Source organism: Cyprinodon variegatus, unplaced genomic scaffold, assembly GCF_000732505.1.
Source record: "Cyprinodon variegatus isolate N-32 unplaced genomic scaffold, C_variegatus-1.0 Scaffold216, whole genome shotgun sequence".
In the NCBI taxonomy this organism is placed as follows: Eukaryota; Metazoa; Chordata; class Actinopteri; order Cyprinodontiformes; family Cyprinodontidae; genus Cyprinodon; species Cyprinodon variegatus.
The window spans coordinates 629523-648831 of record NW_015150669.1 but is presented as its reverse complement, the minus strand read 5'-3'; the positions used below and the strand labels follow the sequence as shown (position 1 = coordinate 648831).

General features: G+C 37.5%; 1 protein-coding gene across 1 annotated transcript in view; it reads right to left on the bottom strand.

Moving 5' to 3' along the window:
- Window positions 1-1938: 1938 nt before the first annotated feature.
- The window catches only part of LOC107088376 (teashirt homolog 1-like), a 43965-nt gene continuing 26594 nt past the window's right edge, over window positions 1939-19309 (bottom strand). Inside the window, exon 3 of the mRNA XM_015380505.1 lies at window positions 1939-6371. Within this exon, the coding sequence (XP_015235991.1) occupies window positions 3055-6371 (3317 nt within the window). The 3' untranslated portion in view covers window positions 1939-3054. The remainder of the gene's footprint in view (window positions 6372-19309) is intronic.

The window sequence follows — 19309 nt, the reverse complement described above, 5'->3', positions numbered from 1 at the left end:
ATCTAAGGAAAACCAGTTGATTGCATCAACTCATTGACTCAAATGCAATCCCTCACACTAAGCATGCTTGTAGCGACAGTGGAGAGGAAAAACTCCCTTTTATTGACCAACAAATGGAACAACAGAGAGGAGTGCTTTTAATAAATGTAAAAACTGCATTAACACCTTAACTCAAGCATCTTCTCCTTTGACATCTTCCTCTCCTTTGTAGCTGTCTTTTGAACACGTTCTCCTTTTTTATTTTATTTTTTTGCATTTCTATCTTAAAAGTTAGTTCTCCACTGAGAAGGACTTTTCACACTTGCTGCGCATGCGGTAACTCTGAGTGGATCTAGTTAAATTTGACTGAACTAATTGATAGCAGCCGTTCTAAAACCGAACACTCAGAGTTCCCGACTTTAGGATAGATCAATTTAGAGTTGCGGATTTGAATCTGAATTTGTTAAAACTGCTTCATTATTTTGTTCTGTTCTGTGGTTTTTTCAATCACACTGAACTGCAAGCAAGCCAAAACACGTTATTGGTAATATTTCGTCACTTACCGGAGTCTGGACTTTCTGGAGGAGAGGCTGTTGTGGCGCTTAACAAACAGGTGACCAGCCTAATGTATAAACTTAAATTCTTCGATTCTGAAAATGTATCTTATTATTAATGGAGGTAATAATACTCTAATAATAACACCTATATAAATGCAGTCATTAAATTCAGGCAGTAAAAAAGATAAATTTTTACAATTTTAACTATAAATTGCAGCAACTTTAAACAAAAATAGGAGGCTTTAATGTCATTGTGCAGAACATAAAATGTGATTTTGATTGACAGCATCTCTTTAACAACATTATGTATTGCTATAGCCTTTGAATCAAAAGCCAACTGCAAAAGTTCTGCTGCATTTCACATTTTATATACAGTACATTGCAGGCCTGGGTCTTGCAGCAGGATAATGGCACAAAACACACTCTAAAAACACCGAAGAATGGGTCAGAGGAAAACATTGGACTGTTCTGAAGTGGCCCTATATCAGCCTGACCTAAATCCTAATGAGCATCTTTGGAAGGAGCTGAAAAGTGCTGTCTGGAAAAGGCTCCAAACCTGAGACAACTGAAGCCGTTTGCCCATGAGGAGTGGACCAAGAATACCTGCTGAGAGGTCTCATTGCAGTTACAGGAATCAGTGAATACCTCAAAAGGTAAAGTAACAAAACATTATGTTAAAGGCACAATCATTTCTTTCCAAGCCAATTTTATTAGTTTTTTTTATAATTCTGGTAAAGCATAATTGAAAAGTAAAGTCATACTTAATTTGTTGCATCTTTTAGAATATTAATAATTTTTTCAGATTCAAGGTATTTCTGTGACCATTGTGGGTTTTTCTTTTATTAAACAAGGGATACCAACAATTTAGTCCAGCTGTGTGTTTTTGCCATAAACGAGCAGAGCGGTAGACATGTTTGAAGCATGGGGGGCTTTGTATCAAGCTCAAACATGAAATCAGGCAGAAATTGCCATGGTCTCTGGTGTTCTGTTGGTGTCATAATGGCAACAGTAGGGAGTCCAAGTAGGTGGGATGTCTGTAGTGTACTCTGTGGGGTAGAAGCATGAAGGACTCTAAAATTATTAAAGTCTTTACTGCTAGAAGTAGACAAGCAAAGACTTATGATTTGCACTGAGAATGACCAAAATAGACAGGTTTAGAACCTGGATTCAATTATTTTGATACAAATGAAGAAGCTTGGCTGAGATGGTTTGGATATATGTATGGAAGTTAAATGGAATGCTAAATTAAGTCATTTAAAAGATTTGGTGTAAGAGAACATTTAGAAGAACTTGATGGCAGCCTATGATTCACTGTGGCTTAACCCTAACAATTTCTTGCAATTACAGCATCGTTGTATTATAAAAAATAAAAATAAAAACTCCAAACACACTGTACTTTATTCCAGGACATGACATTTATTTTACAACTTAGGATAAAGGATGCCATTTAGAATAACTGGTCATGACAAAAACCTGGAACTCTTGAGAGCAAATCATTTCAAGCTTATATACAGTCATTGACATCAAATCAGATGTCAGAAATGTAATTTCATAAAAAGCACATTAAGGGACCTACAACTCACTGAAAAAAGGACATTTTTGGTCCAACAGTAATCTGTAGCTTCACACCATCAACCTCTGAAATGGTCTAGAAAATAACACCATAAAAATCCACACAGTACAAATAATACTGAACTTGTAAGTAGCAAGATATGCCAACATACATTATTTATTAATATTATTTTTTACATTGAGTTTTTAACTTTATTACCTTTAAAACTTTAGCTCCTTCATGATAATTCTGATGGGCTTCTAAGCAAGTACTGTACATGTTAAAAAGACGACAAGTAAGAATTTTGGGTTTCAGGAAAAACAGATGCCTGAAATTTCATTGTGGCATAATGGTAAATAAACAACATCATGGTTCGATTAAGGGCCTTAAAACCAAACTTGATCTTTTTAAATCAAATTTCCTTCATTGGTTTAGGCTCACTGAAAGTGCAGAATCATTTTGGAACACTATCTTTATCCATTAAACTTTAAAGTAGTTAGCTTTGTTAATTGGGGACATCAATTAAGCCATTATGACTGAAAGTAACCAGACCTAACATTCTCATTGCTTTACATGAAAACATGCACAGCTTCATAATATGCAAAATACGGTAAAATATATTTATTCTAAAATAAACAGTGATGAACACAAGAGCATAGGTCAGTTTGAAAACAGCAGACTACTGCTAGAGGCTCAGTTAAAATGCAGTGCATTGATGAAATAACAATTAATCAATGACTCTATAGTGCTGAGTCTGTTGCACCAATCTGTAGAAATGTGTAAAAGCAACCATAACAATCTGTTTCCGAGTTATTGCAAATAAAACCTTTTTTATTCAAATTCAATGAATAATTACAATATATGGTGTTAAATCTTATATGAAACAGCTGTGGCACAACCTGTGTTGACAGATTGAGACTTAAGAGTTTTAGTGCAACAAGAATATATCATGCCATATCATCGATATCACTGTTTATCTAACTTTTCAAGTTCCTTCACATAGATCAGATGGTCTTCTGGTGACTTTCCATGTGTTTTACAAAGATGCAATTTGATTGCATGTTTGCTCACAAATGTCCGGTTGCACAGTTTGCACTGATACGCTGAGCCAGTATCATCTTCATTAAGTCCAGAAGACGTTAACGTCTTTTCCGCAATTCTGGTTACTGCCTGCTGTTCAAGTAAGTCTAGAGAAAGTTTGGAGAGGTCCTTTAAGGTAAATCCCAAGTGGGTCTCCAAATGGTTAATATAGGACAAGGGAGTCCTGAACTGTGAAGCACAGTCACTACACAAAAACAGAGGTTGGCCAGAGTCAATGTTTTTGAGGAACTTTGTTCCACCTGTCCTTTTTAACTGGTACTTTACATTGGCCAGCCAATGCGAAATAGTGGTCATGGAGAGACCGGTAAATTTACAAATGTGTACTCGCTCTTGAGGTCCCAGGTCACTAATTATGAACTTTCCCTCAGGTGTCTCCCGAAGACTAGAGGCAAACTGGGCCTGGAGAATCAGGAGGTGCTGAGGATTCCAGTTTGACTGTCGGCCTTTCCTTCTTTGGATGGGAGAGAGCTCCTCCATGCTGTCATCAAAAGTAAAGCCGTCTATGTCTGATTTCTCTGAGACAGAGGATGGTGTAGTAGACTTAGGTGTTAAACGGCCCGTGAGATTTTTAACCATGTCCGAAATATCCATCAAAGCATTCTCTCGAAGGGGTGAAGATGATGATTGGGAGAAATTTCTAAAAACTGCTTTAACATTGTTTGCATTATTATTGTTTGGTGTTATAGGATTAGCTTTAGCTGAACCAACATTGCTGGTTTTGGATTTTGTTAAGTCTATGGGCTGATCATTATTATCATTATTATATTGACTTGATGGCTCTGCTTGTTTAGTGTGGGCATAGCTGCTCATCTTATAAAGCATTGTAAATGGGTCCACAGAAGGTCTTGGAACTTTTGCGGCTTTCCCCAAGTGGTTATTCATAACAGACTGCAAAGCACTGAGAGGGCTCACAAGAGATTGCTCAGATAAATTATCAGTGATAATGCTAAGGCTATTGCAGCCATTGATACCTGTTTTCTGTGGTGATTCATCCTCAGTTTTTATCTTTACTTCTGTTTTAGGCTCAGTTTGCTCTTCTGTACCTTTTAGATCAAGAGGGATCTCAACTTTAGAGATTTGCACTACTTTGGGGGCAGCATCTGCACTGGCCTTGGTACTTTGCGATGGTGATTTTGTAGACATACACTTAGTTTCATCTTTTTCATCATTTGTCGAATTACTCCTTGTCACCTTTTCCACAAGCTCCTCCATAGCCAGCACATTGTTTTTTTGGCTAAGAGGTGGAGAGGGGCTATTTGGTGAATGGATCAAAGAGGCCATGTCAGAGGACAATACCTTCAAGTTGGAGTTGCTGAATAGAGGTTGAACCGGTGCACAGGAGGACAAAGTAGACTTAAGGGATCCATGGAGCTGATACGCAGCGTGAATGCTGGGGTAGCCACCCCATGTTGGTGCTCCTGTTTGGGCCTTGCTGATTGCACTTGACACTGTATTCTCCAAAGACTTTAAGATGTCTAGGCCACCCTTTGGTGTTTCTTCTAAGTCCTCTTCTGTAAGGTACTGGTAAGATCTGGTCTTAACAGGCTTGTCAGACTTTTCAGTTGGGTCTTCATATTCCTCTTTAATTTTTTTATCAGTTTCGCCTAATTCTACTTTCTCTTCCTCTGCCTCATTATCTATTTTATCCTCATTTTTCTCTTTGGGGCTGCATGGCTGCGAAGGTGAGTCAGACTGGGGCTGGCCATTGGGCGCCGGGAGACGAGTTGTGGTGGGAGGCAAAGGAATCGACTGAATTTTCTCTTCAATTACAGGATCCAAAACTAATTGTTTACCCTTTTTAGAGGCTGAATTTGTGACTTTCAGAAAATGTCCAGTGACCATCATGTGGGCTGTAAGCTGTTGCAATGTGTCATGGGAGCTGCCACATTCCATGCATTTGAGAATTTGCGCCTTTCGGGCTTCAAACTGCCAGGTATAACTGGCCCCATTTTGGTAACCATATCTGTTATTAGGAGTGACATAGGGATTAGCTGCTTTTTGGTCTTTTGGAGAGTCTCCAAAGAATATGCCAGGAGACACAGACTCTGGTGAGCTTGGGGACATTAAGTCTTGAAATGCTCTTTTTTTGGTTGGGGGTACAAGTTTAGATGTGAGAGCTGGCATTGGTTCTTTTAGAGGCACTTTCTGATAGTGTTTTGTTTTGATCATGTGAACACTAAGATCTTGCAGGGATTCAAAAGAGTGGCCACAATACATGCACTTGAGAACTTTCTGAGCATCTTCTTTGCCTTCCATCTCCAACAAAGACCGCTTACGTGGTTTGGACCACTTCTTACTTCGATCATCCTCTGGATCTTTGTTGTCATCACGGTAGTGGCCAGTCTCATTCATGTGCACAGTCAAACCAACCAAGGTATCATAGGCAGCACTGCAGTCCTTACATCGAAACTTACTGGCTCCAGTAAAGACTGGCCCATACAATTTGTTGTTCTGCCTGTAAAGCTGCACGGTGCTGAAGAGGCTTGGCTCAGGAAGGAGTTGGTATGGATTTTGCTGAAGAGTTTTTGCTAAAGCTGCCTGATGCCAGTCATAGGCTAATCCTCCAGTGTTGGCGGAGCTAGTGCCAGTGCTGCTGTTGCTTGAGACTGTCCGTGTAGTCGTGCTGCTGCTGTTTACTTGAGTGGTGACTGGGGTATCATTACCACTAAATCTGCTCTTTAGATGGCTGTGGTTTGAACTGTGATTATTCAGAAACCCATTGCTGCCTTTGTAATTGCTACCTCTACCATTGCTAGCTGCCAAATTATTACCTTGTTTACTTTTAAGCATATCCACAGCAATGCTGGACCAGGCGGCATCTGAAATGAAGTTTGCATAGACAGCTTTCATTTTTGTCAGACTGTCCTGAAGAGAGAGGGCATCCATTGACTCAGTGCCTTCCCCAAGCTTTTCCTCTAGCTTCTCTTGATCACTAGAGGTGGAAGTGGTGGTCTTAAGATCCACCAGTTGATCGCTCGTAGTACTGAGAGGGGAAGCATATCCAGCATCTTGGTTAGTGCCATTGCTAAGGGGAGAGTTCTGGCAGCTATAGTGTTCCCTTGGGTCTTCATCATCATTAAAGATATAGTCTCCATCTTGACCATCAAGGGAAAGACAATCGTCCATGAGGTGCTCGTCTTCATCAGGTTTCCCTGTTTTAAACTCATCGTCAGGTCCATAAGCTAGAAGAAAAATAAAAAAAAGAGAGTGTTAATTTGGATACTTTTCTATCTTTATTTTGTTGCATTTGACCAACAAGAACAAAACTTGTACAATATGTGGGTGGTGGAAGCAGTAATCCATCAAAAATGTTGGTATTACTGTAGTCTTCGGACAGAACTAAGGTTTGCAATAATAAAAAGTCCCACATCCACAATCTCAAAATTACAGAAAATCTTTCTCCACTCCAGTCCCGAACTGAAATATTGTCTAGTGTTTACAATATTTCAGGCAGCTGGGATAAGGAATAAAAAATTATGGGAAGCAATCTTTTTTTCTGAAATCAAAAACCACAAGAAACTTTTTGTAATCAAATTTGTCTGAGTAGATACAAGAATAACACATACATAATATGTTTTCGAAAAACAGCATATAGCAAAATTCTACTTCAAAGAAAAAAATTGTCATTGATGCAAGAAATCTTTTTTACACGGGATTATGCGCAAGATTTTTAGTTTTTGTAAGGGCATATTCAATTTAATTTCAGAAGAAATGAAAATTACCCCAAAAAGGTTAGAACATTTCATTTTTTTTTGTTAATATGTTCCAAATTTCAATGATCTGCTTAAATTTCCACATACTGCGTATTAACAAGTTAGAAATAGTGGAACGAAATGCCAGTTATACCAGGCTTGCCAAGCCATGCTTGGCTTGAGTTGACTTGGCATCGGTTGTGGAAGTCCGCACAGCATGATGTTAGGAAACGGCTAGTGGACATGAGAAGACATGTTGTTACCGCCTGTGCTCCCTGTGTGCTCAGACTGCCATGTTATATCATTTTAGAAAAGCAAATGCCTGCACAGTTTACAAATATAACCATGTTAAAATACATTTAAGATAACCTAGGTTGCAAAAGGTTTAAAAAATTTAAAAAAAGCTCACTTTTAACCTATCCCTCATAAGATGCTTGTTTAAAGTGCCATAGTATCATCGGTGAGGAGGTAGATTTGCTGTCAGCTTCAAACAACTGTAGCTTTCTCTCCTATGATCAGAGTGGACATAACTGTTGATGTCCCTGAGGTCCCCAAACATCTGGGAAATAAGCCTGAGGTCTAACACCTGGCTGTTATAAGGAAGAGCATCAATACGTCTTTCCTACTTGAAATCACAGTGCACTTTTGCAAAGATAATTGCTTTTATGTCTTAACAGTGACAAATCTTACACCTGGTTTATGTCTCTGTGTCCCTGGAAACAGGCTCCTCTAACAGAAACATCAGCTGTGTGCTGATGTTTGTGCTAACCCCAACTCTTTCTACGATGGTATATTTAGTCTTTTCTGAAGGTCATGGACATTCCTATTCACACTTTTCTTGTGATATGATTCATTATTTTTACTATTAATGGTAATGCATTTTTAATATATTTTACATTTTTTGCTCTGTACTTTAAGTGCACATAAACAAATTTGTGTAAACAACTTGTGTATAGATATTAGTAAAAAAAAAATCTCTGTTACTTATTGAGTGAGAATTGATGAATAAATGTAGTTTGTGAGTTCACATCTTTTCAAGTTTTTGTTGTTGTAACTCCTTCAAATGATCTCATCCTCCCCATCAATATGCAAACCACCGTATTGAAATGAATGCAAAGACAAAGTCAAAGGGAGAAGAGTAAAGACAAAACATAGAGCGAGAAACCTGACAGCAGTACAAATACACACACAATGCCAGCACACTAACACTAAAGTCTACTCTTTTCCTGCCATCCTCTGTATGTTACCCTGACAGGCATCAGTGTCAGGAGTATGTAAGTGTCAGCCCAAGGTGTCAGTGTCCACACAAACAAGCCAGAAAAGCGATGGGAGGGAAGGAAGTGCAGCAGAAAGTAACAACAACAAACACAAGTCAGCCATTTTTTTTTCCCTTTTCACCCCTACTCGAGCCTCCACCTCCTCCTCTTCCTTCACCATCTGTGTCAGAAAAGCTGCGGGTGCCACCGCCGGCTAATAAGGCAATCAGAGATGGAAAAGATGCTGACATGGCGGCTTTCAAGCGTCACTCAGAACAAAAGAGGAAGCAAAGGGAAGGAGGGAGAGCAGGATGGGAAGGGGATTAAAACAGGAGGCTGGAGGGGAAGGATGGGGGGGAGAAAAGTGTCTGTTGTGGTTGTCAATCAAAAACGTAAGCCCACTTTGTGCTGTCAGGGAGGATAGGCGAAAGAGAAGTTCTGAAAAGAGAGGAAGAGAGATGTGTTTAGGCTTATGAACAAGAGGTGTGTGTGTTGGTGTATCTGACAAAAAAGAAATCAATTGGACTAAAGTTAAACAGCTTAATAATATCAGGAAAATAAAATCGTGACAATAATCACATCTCTTCATTGCAGCTTCAACTTTCATAGAACATACCGCAGGTGTGGCCGATCAGTTGTGGGTGCGCATTGCACATGTTTGTGTGTATCCTAAGTGTCACGGTGTGTCAGGTGCAAGCAGAGCTGCAATGTGGCTGGTGGGGGGAAAGCGAAGCCATCTGTGTCTGGAGAGGATCCTGTCACTATTGTTGTGCCCAGAGAGTCCAGGATTTTTTGCTGTAGACAGGTGACACCACAGTAGGATATCCCCTCCCTTTTTTCTCCCAACCCCAGTGACATACGCACACATGCACACATGTACGCCTTCTTCTCGAAACCACATTCCTCATCTAAGGCAAAAATATTCAACGGTTATGCATGTATGTGCAAATCCAAGGCTTAACAAAAGTTGTGTTAAAAAAATAAAAAGAAAAAAAATGTCCTCTACAGGATATGGTTAAATGAGTGATCTATATACTTATGAGAATCCAAGTAATGCACCAATGTCAGTTTTTATCTTCTATACAAAGCAAATAATATGCTCTTAACCAGCTGCACCAAGCAATATATCAAATGTTATCCTTAAGCACTTGACTAAAGGTAATTATAACAATCTCCAATATGTGTTTTGATTATAAAATATCAGAATACAGTTTTTGATAGTTAAATCATTCATTGTATTTTAACTGTCTTTAAAAGCTGCACACATGCAACTACAGAATATTTATATATCACTATCTATTTGTAGTTGATATAATATGGAGCAGAAAGTGTGTATCAAAATCATGTTACAAGGTATGTCAGTGTTATTTTTCTCGTCAAAAGTCAATTTAGTTGTAAGAAAAAGTGCCAGAGTAAGCATAGTTGAACGCAGCGCTGACATGTCCTTTGTTGACCTCTGCCAGGCAGCAGGCTGAAAGACAAAAACTGCACTTTTTCCTGAAATATTACTGATCACAAAATGAAGACAGTCATAATTGGGAAGTTAAACCTTTACTAGGAAAAAGTTATTTTAAATTTCAGCTATACAGACATTGGCCTTACGTCTATTGAGCAGCGGAATTCACATAAACTAGAATGGAATAGAGTTAGTACTCAACTAACTAAACTAACTAAATTGAAATATAATGGGCATCTTTCTATATTTCATCGAATCCACAATAATAAACAAATGTGAATAATATCAAACCTTTAATACCCAGATATTTGTAGTTGGTAATATTTGTTAGCTACGCCATCAATATTTGTTTGCTTTTAAATAAAACATTGAGATCGTACTATAGATTTAGTCAGTAGTAGTATTTAGTAATAGAAATGTAAGTTATTTGTTGTTTTTGTACTACTTTTCTAGAAGGGGTCTTTTAGAGGAATCTTATGACTGTCCATGGCTCAATCTTGGAATATTTTTTATTGCTTTACAATGATGCTTTCAAGCTTATAAAAAGAGTTTTATTTAGTTTTCTTTAGACTTACAGCAGTCATTGTTGAAAATCATCACATGTAAGTCCTCCAAGCATTCCCAAATGTTTCAACATGGGTAAGTGTTGTCACTAAAATGAAAATGTAGTAAATGCTTGTTGAGGAAAATGTTATGTTTCAAGATACCAGATAACCTGACCATGACATGGCACCGACAACCTCAGCCCAGCTTCTTTTCCTCTTTTTTTTTTAAGTATACACACACACAGCACACACCCATTCCCCTTTAAGCCTTTCTCATTTATTCATGTTGTCTCAGAGAAGAGGGCAATCCCCACTCTCATTTGCAGTGCTAATGTCCAATTCCAGCAGCCTTCACCCTGCTGATTTACCCAGTGTGCCGAGCTCCCGCATCTGTGGCGGGGCGGCCAACAAGGCTCCCTCAGAGCGTTTAGCGGCCCTTCAAAGAGGCAGCTCCGGCGTGGCAGTCTTATTTCTCTCTGCCGTTTCGCTTTGTCACCGGTCCCTCCATTCCCTGCCACTCACCTCTGATGGCTTTGGACAGGCCTGATCAGTGTGTGTCATTGACCTGTGGGGTGTGCATGACTGTGTGCGTGTTCGGGCAGAGAGAAGGCTGTAAATAAAATGACATTATTATTTCCTCTGTCCTATCATGTAGAAAAGCCAATTATGGTAATGCTCAGTAATGTCAGGCAATATCTGTCTCCTCCCTACTTTTCCCATCATTCTGTCCATTCCTGCTTCTCTTTTCAATGCTGAACTTGTGGTTGTGGTTTCATGGGACTTGACAATCTCTTTGGACTTGTCTGATGACGGCTGAGATGAATGCAAACTGGCAAAGACCAACAGCCTGTCCTAACCTAGGTTTGTTACCCTTTAGTTAAGTTGAATGTTTTCTGCAAAGCATGTCACGAAAATTCTGATGAATTCTACAAAATACTTAAAATGAAGAACATTTTCTCCTAAGCAGAGACTTGTAAAGGCTTACCTAAGAGTACTCCCTGCCCCCTCCTCCCTAAACCCACATGAAGCAGTCCACCATATGGCACAACAGCTCTGGGCTTTCCTGTAGCTCATATGTTGGACAAATCCACCATCTCAGATTTTCAAAGCGCTACTATATTGGGGAAATTAAACTATTCAGAACAGCCTCATCCTCACAGTGGTTGCTGTACAGTCAGGCAATTGTTTCTATTTTTGTAGAATCCTGCTGCATTAGATAAAAGAAAAAAAAACATTGAATAATTAGAGATTTTGCCATCTTTCCTTCGCTATAGCATGGAGAAATGTGCACATTTTCATGGGAAAAAAGATGTTGCTTAAACGCTGGTAATTGGCATTTTCTTTTTGGCAAGAATGCAAATTAACTGTCTAATGATATGTTTGGTGTCCATTGTTTCACTTTAAAACTTGTATCAGGTTCCAAACTAAGGTGTTTCTACAAAAAACAAAACAAAAATAAAAACAACCATTTGAACTTTATGCTCATTTAGTCATTTAGAACATTGGCAATAGCAATGTGGCAAGTTTATGAACTAGGGCAACTAATTCTTAAGGTTTGTCCTAACAATGATCACTCAAAGTGAAAGCCAATAGAAAAAGAAGTGATATCAAACAGAACACAATCATGGTGATATTAGTCAAGCCAGCTGTTCTACTTTTTAAAACTAAACCAACAGATTCTTATTACACTTTAAATTAATTCAAATAAGAACCCTGAGAAAGGACTGGAGTATTATTAGGTTTAATATGGGCTGTATAAATCATATGGTAATGATTTGCTTTCTCTTCATCCACTTTTTCCATCCGAAAAATATTTGCTTTTGTCTGCGTATCAAAAGAACTTGCTTTTAGTAGTTTACCTATTTTACTCAAGCTTTTACCCTTTTTACAGAATTTGAAGTCACTGTTTTCTGCAAGTTGTGCAGTTTTCAAGCATTAATAATTATTTATTACCATTAAACCTGTGTTTAAACAGCATAAATGAAATAATGCTGGCATTGATGTTTACAGCTTTGATATAATAGAGGATTATTTTAGGGTTACCCCCAGTATTAAGGACAAAAAGATCTACCTGTATATTTTTCTTAACCTACTTATGAGGTTTTAGTCTTTGGCCATTTGTATCATACCATCTTCTGATGGCAAATTTGAAGGTTTGGCCGGAACAATGGATCAAAGTTTTATTAAATGTGTTTTAGTTGGACAAGTTTGACTTACATTATCATGTAAGCAAGTGTTAGCCATGGTTTGTGCCAACATGAGACTTAAAGGTGGAGGATTTTCGTGAATTTTTTAAAAGATCCGCTCTCTCCACTTTTTAGAAAAAAAATGCACATGCCCAATCCTGTACCCGCCTATTAAACACGTGTTGGAGAACGCATAAGCCCATTTTATTGGTGCAGGCTCTGTTTAAAATAAGCTGTTAGCATGGCTCATTCAAGCTTACTTTCGAAAAGAAGATTTGCAATTTTTCCACTAAGTCAGACTCACCACGGATAAGTGAAAATGGGGATGAGCCTCACATGAACAAATCACCAGAACGATTACTGACAATTAAATCTAAACAGTCAAAAACCACTTCAAGCGAGCATACAAATGTTTGCGAAATTCATACATTTATCGCTGTTTCCATCAAGCTCTTCTAATGTGATATTTAAAAATGTGCAAAAAAAAATGTTAATGGAAACACATTCTTCTGTTAGGGATTATAATAAAAAAGACACACACCGTGCTGAAGGTTTTTGATAGAGGCTGTACTTTTGAGTTCAACTAAATCAAAAGTACACCAAGAAGGCACTTTGAGGCTTTTACAAAACAAAATGTTGGGAATAGATCAAATGCTAAATGTGAAGAAACAATCAGAGATTTCAGTATTTAACCTACCAAGATTAGATAAAACATCAAAAGAGAAAATTGTCCAACAGGCATTTCAATCCTAAAGCCTGACATTATCCTAACTCTCATAGAACAGTTTCGATGATTGCATCTCATTGAGCTGAGAGCAAACAAAGAAATACAAAAGTTAAACTCCTTGTAAATCTTATATCCTATAGGAAAATATAATGTACAGTTAGGTCTATGAATGGTCATAGTGCCAACAGTTTTAGGATTGAAGTATATTTTTAATTTGACTAACATTAGGATGTTGGCCTCGATTTCTTACATCCTTAAAGACTTGATGCTTATAACCCAATGAATTGTCAAATGACAGTCGTAAGACGAAAAGCTAGAAAGAGCGACTTTGTTGTTAAAGAACCATTTTCAAAAACATTTTAAAAGCTTTTTGAATATTTACTTCTTTTACATTATTTTATTATTTAAATAAGAAATAGCAAAAAATCAGTTTAATTTAAAATGATCTTCAATACTATTCAGAGGTTTAATTTTGTGCTTCACTATATATATACATGCCCTATTACATACTTTGTTGTCCTGAAGGCAGATATTACTTTCCGCCTTCCTGTGCCCTGAAAAATGATACATAAAGTAGTGAAGACGGGTTGGATGAACATAGTGTTCCTATGCATTTATGCGGTTTCAGTCTCATTACTCTCATTTATGAGGAGACTGTAGGTTGCTGCACCACTTTTGGCACAAGAACCTGCTCTCCTTGTCTTTCTGAGACATAATTTTTTATGCGTCTATATGAGTTTATGTTCATCCTTTCCCCTTCAAGAAGATTATCAGCCACAAATAAGACTCTTCAAAAAAAAAAAAAAAAAAACAACTTTGCAATTATGGGAACAAATTTTGCTAAAAGCATTTTTAAATCATTTCGACATCTCAGATTCCCCCTTAGATTACCTTCATAAAATATATGGATTTATAAAGACACAAAAATACTAAATCAGTGAAGAAATAAACTACTTCCCCTCAACCTCCTTGAATTGTCAGAGCGTTTTGACATTCCACGTTAGTGACGTTGGTCTATAAATCACCTTCTCCCTGAACTGTCAGTGCCCACTTGTTCTGAGATGAAACAGCAGCCGTTGGATCATTGGTGCAACAGATTCAAACCCTTTCTGCTCAACTCTACTGCAAACATTCCTGCTCCACAGCCACCGGCACCCCACCTTAACCAAATCCTATGATCATTGCTGTGGTGCTGCACAGAAATTTGTTACACAATCTGGTTTAATTTATATGCAAAAGTATGGATAAAGCATTAATGATGCTAATTACCAATGATGTGAGAGTGGTTTATTCCATGTAAGCCAAACAATGACTCAGTATAGGCAGAAATCATTTGTTAAACAGATTCTTCACCCTATTTGTTTTATTTATTATAAAAAAAAGCCTCAGGGTTTAGTTTATATAATCTTAATTTTCTTTTTTTCCATTTGTTTTACGTTTGGGTGAATAAAGCTAATAAGGGTATGGTTGAAGTGTGTAGCTCCTTATGTATTTTTACCCTCCCCATTTTGCCATGTTATATTTGCTAAATTTAATATATTTTATTGGGATTTTATGTTGCAGACCAACAAAGAGTAGGCCAAAGATGTAAAATCAGTATGAAATATCACAAGCTCATGAAGTTATCACATATGTAGCTCCAACTTCGCTGGGCTAAGTGGAGGACCAACGTCAACTTCTCAACCAACAATTAAAAGTGGAGGGCTTTGGGTAAAGCATTTGTGCCATGACAGAAAAAGATATAACACCAATAAGTGCAGCTGATTTGTGAGTTAATGCACTTCATGGAGCCCAGTTTTAACAATCTTCTGAGAGGAACCATAAACACTCTTTTAGAAGCACAGCTAACAGCAGCCAAATGTTGCCACCACTAATTGTTGGATTAGACTGAAAACAAAGAACTATATCACAGTTACTGAGACACGGCTCTCGTTTGACGTGAACGGGCCAGTACAGTCTGACAGTCTGTCTGCGTGACATTCTGTTCACTGGGGATTATAACCATTCACATATTTTATTCCGTTCACCTTATTTTATTATTCAGAAAACTAAAAGCTTCCTGTTTCTTTAAAATTATGTGTTTATAATGTGTTAAAAAAAAACAAAATTTTTTAAATATATTGATGGGCTCTTTTATTTTTTATTTTTACTGCTGCAATTTAAGAAATGGAAATTTCTTGAGAGCTGTACTGAATGAAATTTCATTTTGGATACACCCTGAGTGTAAAAAATGACAATAAAGTTTGTCTAAGTCCATTTTAAATTTAGCATACTTTAAGAAAATCTATAACCTGCATTCCTACTTTCGATGTCGGTTAAAATTAGGGCTTTTTTTAACTTTTTTTCTTGTCGCTATACCATGATAGACTTAAAGTTGTTATTATCAGAATTTTCCTTCCTGGACTGTGAATCGCTATAGCTCCTCAAGAGTTTCTCTTTTCATTTTTTAAAATATAAATTGAAGAAACGCTTAGGATTTGGGCTACTTTTTTCTAATGTAATGCTGCTTTAGAAGCATTTACAGCATTTATACTGCCAACATCATTATTCTTTCCGCTGGAGCCAGACTGTATTCAATTTACAGAAATCACCTTTCATCAACAGGAAACAACAGCAGGATTTTTGAAAACAATTAACCGAAAATGGACTACATTTACTTAAAGACCTTGTTATATTGAAACATTAAGAAGTATGTATTTATAAGTGTGGATAGTATCAATTGCACACATTAGATCATTGATCAATGATCAATCAAAATAAGCAGCAAATATAGCTTCTCGATAGTGGTGTCAGAAGAAGGAGTTTACCCTGCAACCAGAGGGATGTTGGTTCAAACCCCCGGCTCTGGCTTTTAGTGTCACACTTCACCTGCATTGCCTACTGATGGTGGTTAGAGGGTCTGGTGGCACCGCTGTACCGCAGCCTCGCCTCGTCATTGAGCCCCACGGCAGCTGCGGCTACAATGTAGTTTTCCACCATCAATGAGTGAGTGTGTGTATGAATGACTGAAATCTCGATGCAAATAACAAAAAAGTGAAACAACCACGAAGCAGGCTTAAACAGGAGGAAACTAGGCTTTCACTGAAGATGAAAGTCCAGTTGCCGTTTTGAGTTTGCCTGATACCTGAGAATTTACAGTTAGAAAGTGAAGCAGTTTTTAACATTTTAAAATCCATGGAATGAGTTGTTTGGTCTGATGTCTGCTTTTATGACTGGCTTTTATCACGAAATCTGTGCATGTTTCTTAAGCTCAAGGCTTTCCACCACAGTGGGGAGGATGCAGTGTAAATTAGAAGGATGGATACGTTTAAAGAGCCGTTAAGTACAGCTTGGCGGACCGCAGCTTGGTGATGCTGGTCACAGTGTTAATCCAAGGTAAAAGTGCTTAATTATTAACATTCTGGCCATCCTTTAAAGCTTTTATTTTAAAAAAAAACAACACATTTTGTTGATGTATTTATTATGTTTCTAAGAAAAAAATACTCTGAGGATTGTAAAAAAAGATAAAAGGATATATAATACTACTTTAAGTCATTTTTTTCTCTGTTTAATTGAGGATTCACATTGTAGGACTATTTTAAATGCAAAATAAATGGTCCATAAATTCCAGGCACTAACAGTACAACAGTTTCATGCCTCCTGCATAGATGCTGGTTTTTGAATTCACTTGCATTAACCCCAACAGTGGAGCTTCCCCCTGACTAAACAACAGCTGCTCTCATTGCGTAGCAACAACCACTTGATGGATGACCCCAAAGATGGATAATTACCATAAATCACTAAGGCTGTGCAGTGAAGAGAGGCAGAAAATCACTGCACGAAGGAGAAAAAACTAAAAAGTAAAACGGTCAGAACTGCTGTTTATCATGTAAAATTAGAACATGTAGGGTTTTTTATGCTTTGTCTGCAGGTTACAAAGGAAGCGTTTATGTCAGAAAAGCTATGAATAAGTGCTATAAATTGATCCACGATTGAAGGAGTTAAAGGACTAAACCTGTCATGGAGGATCTCTGAAAAAAGAAGGTGGGCTGAGGAAAGAAAAAGGGGAAATGGCAGAAGGAGAATTGCAATAACATAAATTAGTTTAGCAAAACATAAAAACAACACTAAAAAAGAATAAGCTTAGGCGAGACTGTAACATACAAGAAAATCAAGAGGTAAACAAAGAAAGAAAGCTGGGAGAGAAAAAAAATGAGAGGGCACAGGGCCAAAAGAGGGTCAAAACTTAACCAGTTTGGTCAAGCCTGGCCCAGTTACACAATAAGCCATCAATCAGCGTTCTCTACACTGTCAGCCCTCCCCTCAATACACAAAGGCCATCCACTTTGTACACCGCTGAGGAACAAAACATTGAAAACCGACCGAGAAACAGGGGGAAAGGAAGAAAAACACACACTTAAACACACTCTTACATGAATATGATCCCAACTCTCTGCAGTAAGGAGACACCCTACTGACTCAGTAACATTAAGTGGCACAGCAAGATTTTCATCTGCTCATCTTTGTGAGGTATTTGGCTGGTAAGAATAGACGGAAAAGATTGAGGAAACAAAAATAACGTAGGAGAAAATTAATGGAGCGAGAACTTTCCGTTACAGCACCGATCATGTTTAGATTGTTTGCCAAAGGCTTGCTGTTTGGTTAGGGAAAACCAAGTATTTTGTTTTCCTACACCTACACTTGAATTGTGATGTGATGTCCCCTTTTTGCTAACCAATAGGGAAAGAAACTAATTTGCATTTCTTCAAAATGAGCCAATTCTAAGAATGTGAACATTGCTTTGGTATGAATGATTTACCATACTACAGTGGGAATATGTAGATGCCAATTGTGTTATTCAAATAGGCTTGGAAGAACCACTGCTGTCAAGATAAACCAAAGTTTGAAAAGTGTTAAACAGGAATAGCCACTGTCTCAATGCTACTAAAGATCTACCAATAACTCCTAATAAAGAAAATGGTGTTTTAAAAGCCTAGCAGACACTTAAATGGCAATGTTTCTGCTAAGCAACTGGCTGCAGGCTAGTTACCTGAGCAGAAAGCCTATATTAAATAAAAGATGCTACTTTTTATGCTTGTGTTGCCTCTAAAGAGCAGAAAGGTATACAACTTTAGAAAACTACTTAATTAAGTGGCTCCATTTATTTTTTAAAGTCAGGGTAAAAGCTTTTTATATGATGTTATGGCTTTTGGTTAAACGTTTTGTGTAAATAAGATTAAACTGTGAATAGTTAGTTTGACTTAAGGTTAGTATAGCACGAGAACCTGGAATTTACTGTTTCTTGAGAAAAGCTGGATTGTGGAGAATCATTCAAGAGATATTTATTTATTACATAGAAGCCAATGAGGATTTACTCATTTAATCCAGTTTGTTACAATAAGTAGGACGGATAGGGTAACAATTTAAATCAATAGCAGTGTTTTAAGTGGTCATCATGCCTGTTTTCCATCTGCCTGAGTGGAGTTGCAGGGAAGCTTGTTTGTGATACTGTGTCAAAGGAAGTAAAATAAAGGGGCGTTTCTGAAACTCAAGAGAGTCTAGCTGCAGATCTGCACTGTTAGGACCCTTTGTTACAGTCCTGCACTGTGAGGGGTTCTGTTCTGTCAGAACTGGAAGATTATTCAAAGCCTTTCAAAGTAAAAGCAAAATAAAATAAAAGTATGCCGAAAATATTTTACATTCCCGGATTTATTTCCTGGTTCTTTGCAATAGAAAATGTTTTGTCTATTTATGTGTTTATTGATTTATATATAATCTCTTTCCAGTTCAACTGGATAAGGTTAAAAAACTCAAGAAAATGTCAAAATAACAAAATGAACTCAGTTATTTTATAAAGACATCTCTTATGTTATAATATTATATATTCTTTATTCAGTTAGTATTGTTTGAGCTAAATTCTTACCTTTGCTGTTGGACTGCATAGATTTGCCAATGGAGGGTGTGTAATTTCAATGAACTTAGTTTTGTGTACTCCCAGTGCATTACTGAACACCTAGATACACAACCAAAATCGCCAAGATCTTATTTTTTCCCAAGACAGTAGACACATACAGACTTATTCATTTGATTTTCTTGGATGTGCTTTTACTGTCGTAACAGCAGACTTCACAGCATGATGTGCAGCATTTAACTTTTGGTGAAGTTCCAGCGGGTTTCATATTGAAATAATTACAAGAAAATCACCCAAAAATTATGATAAAACACAGTTTTCTTGGTCTTAGTGTGGGGAAAAGTTGGGAAAAAGGCACATTTAAGTGA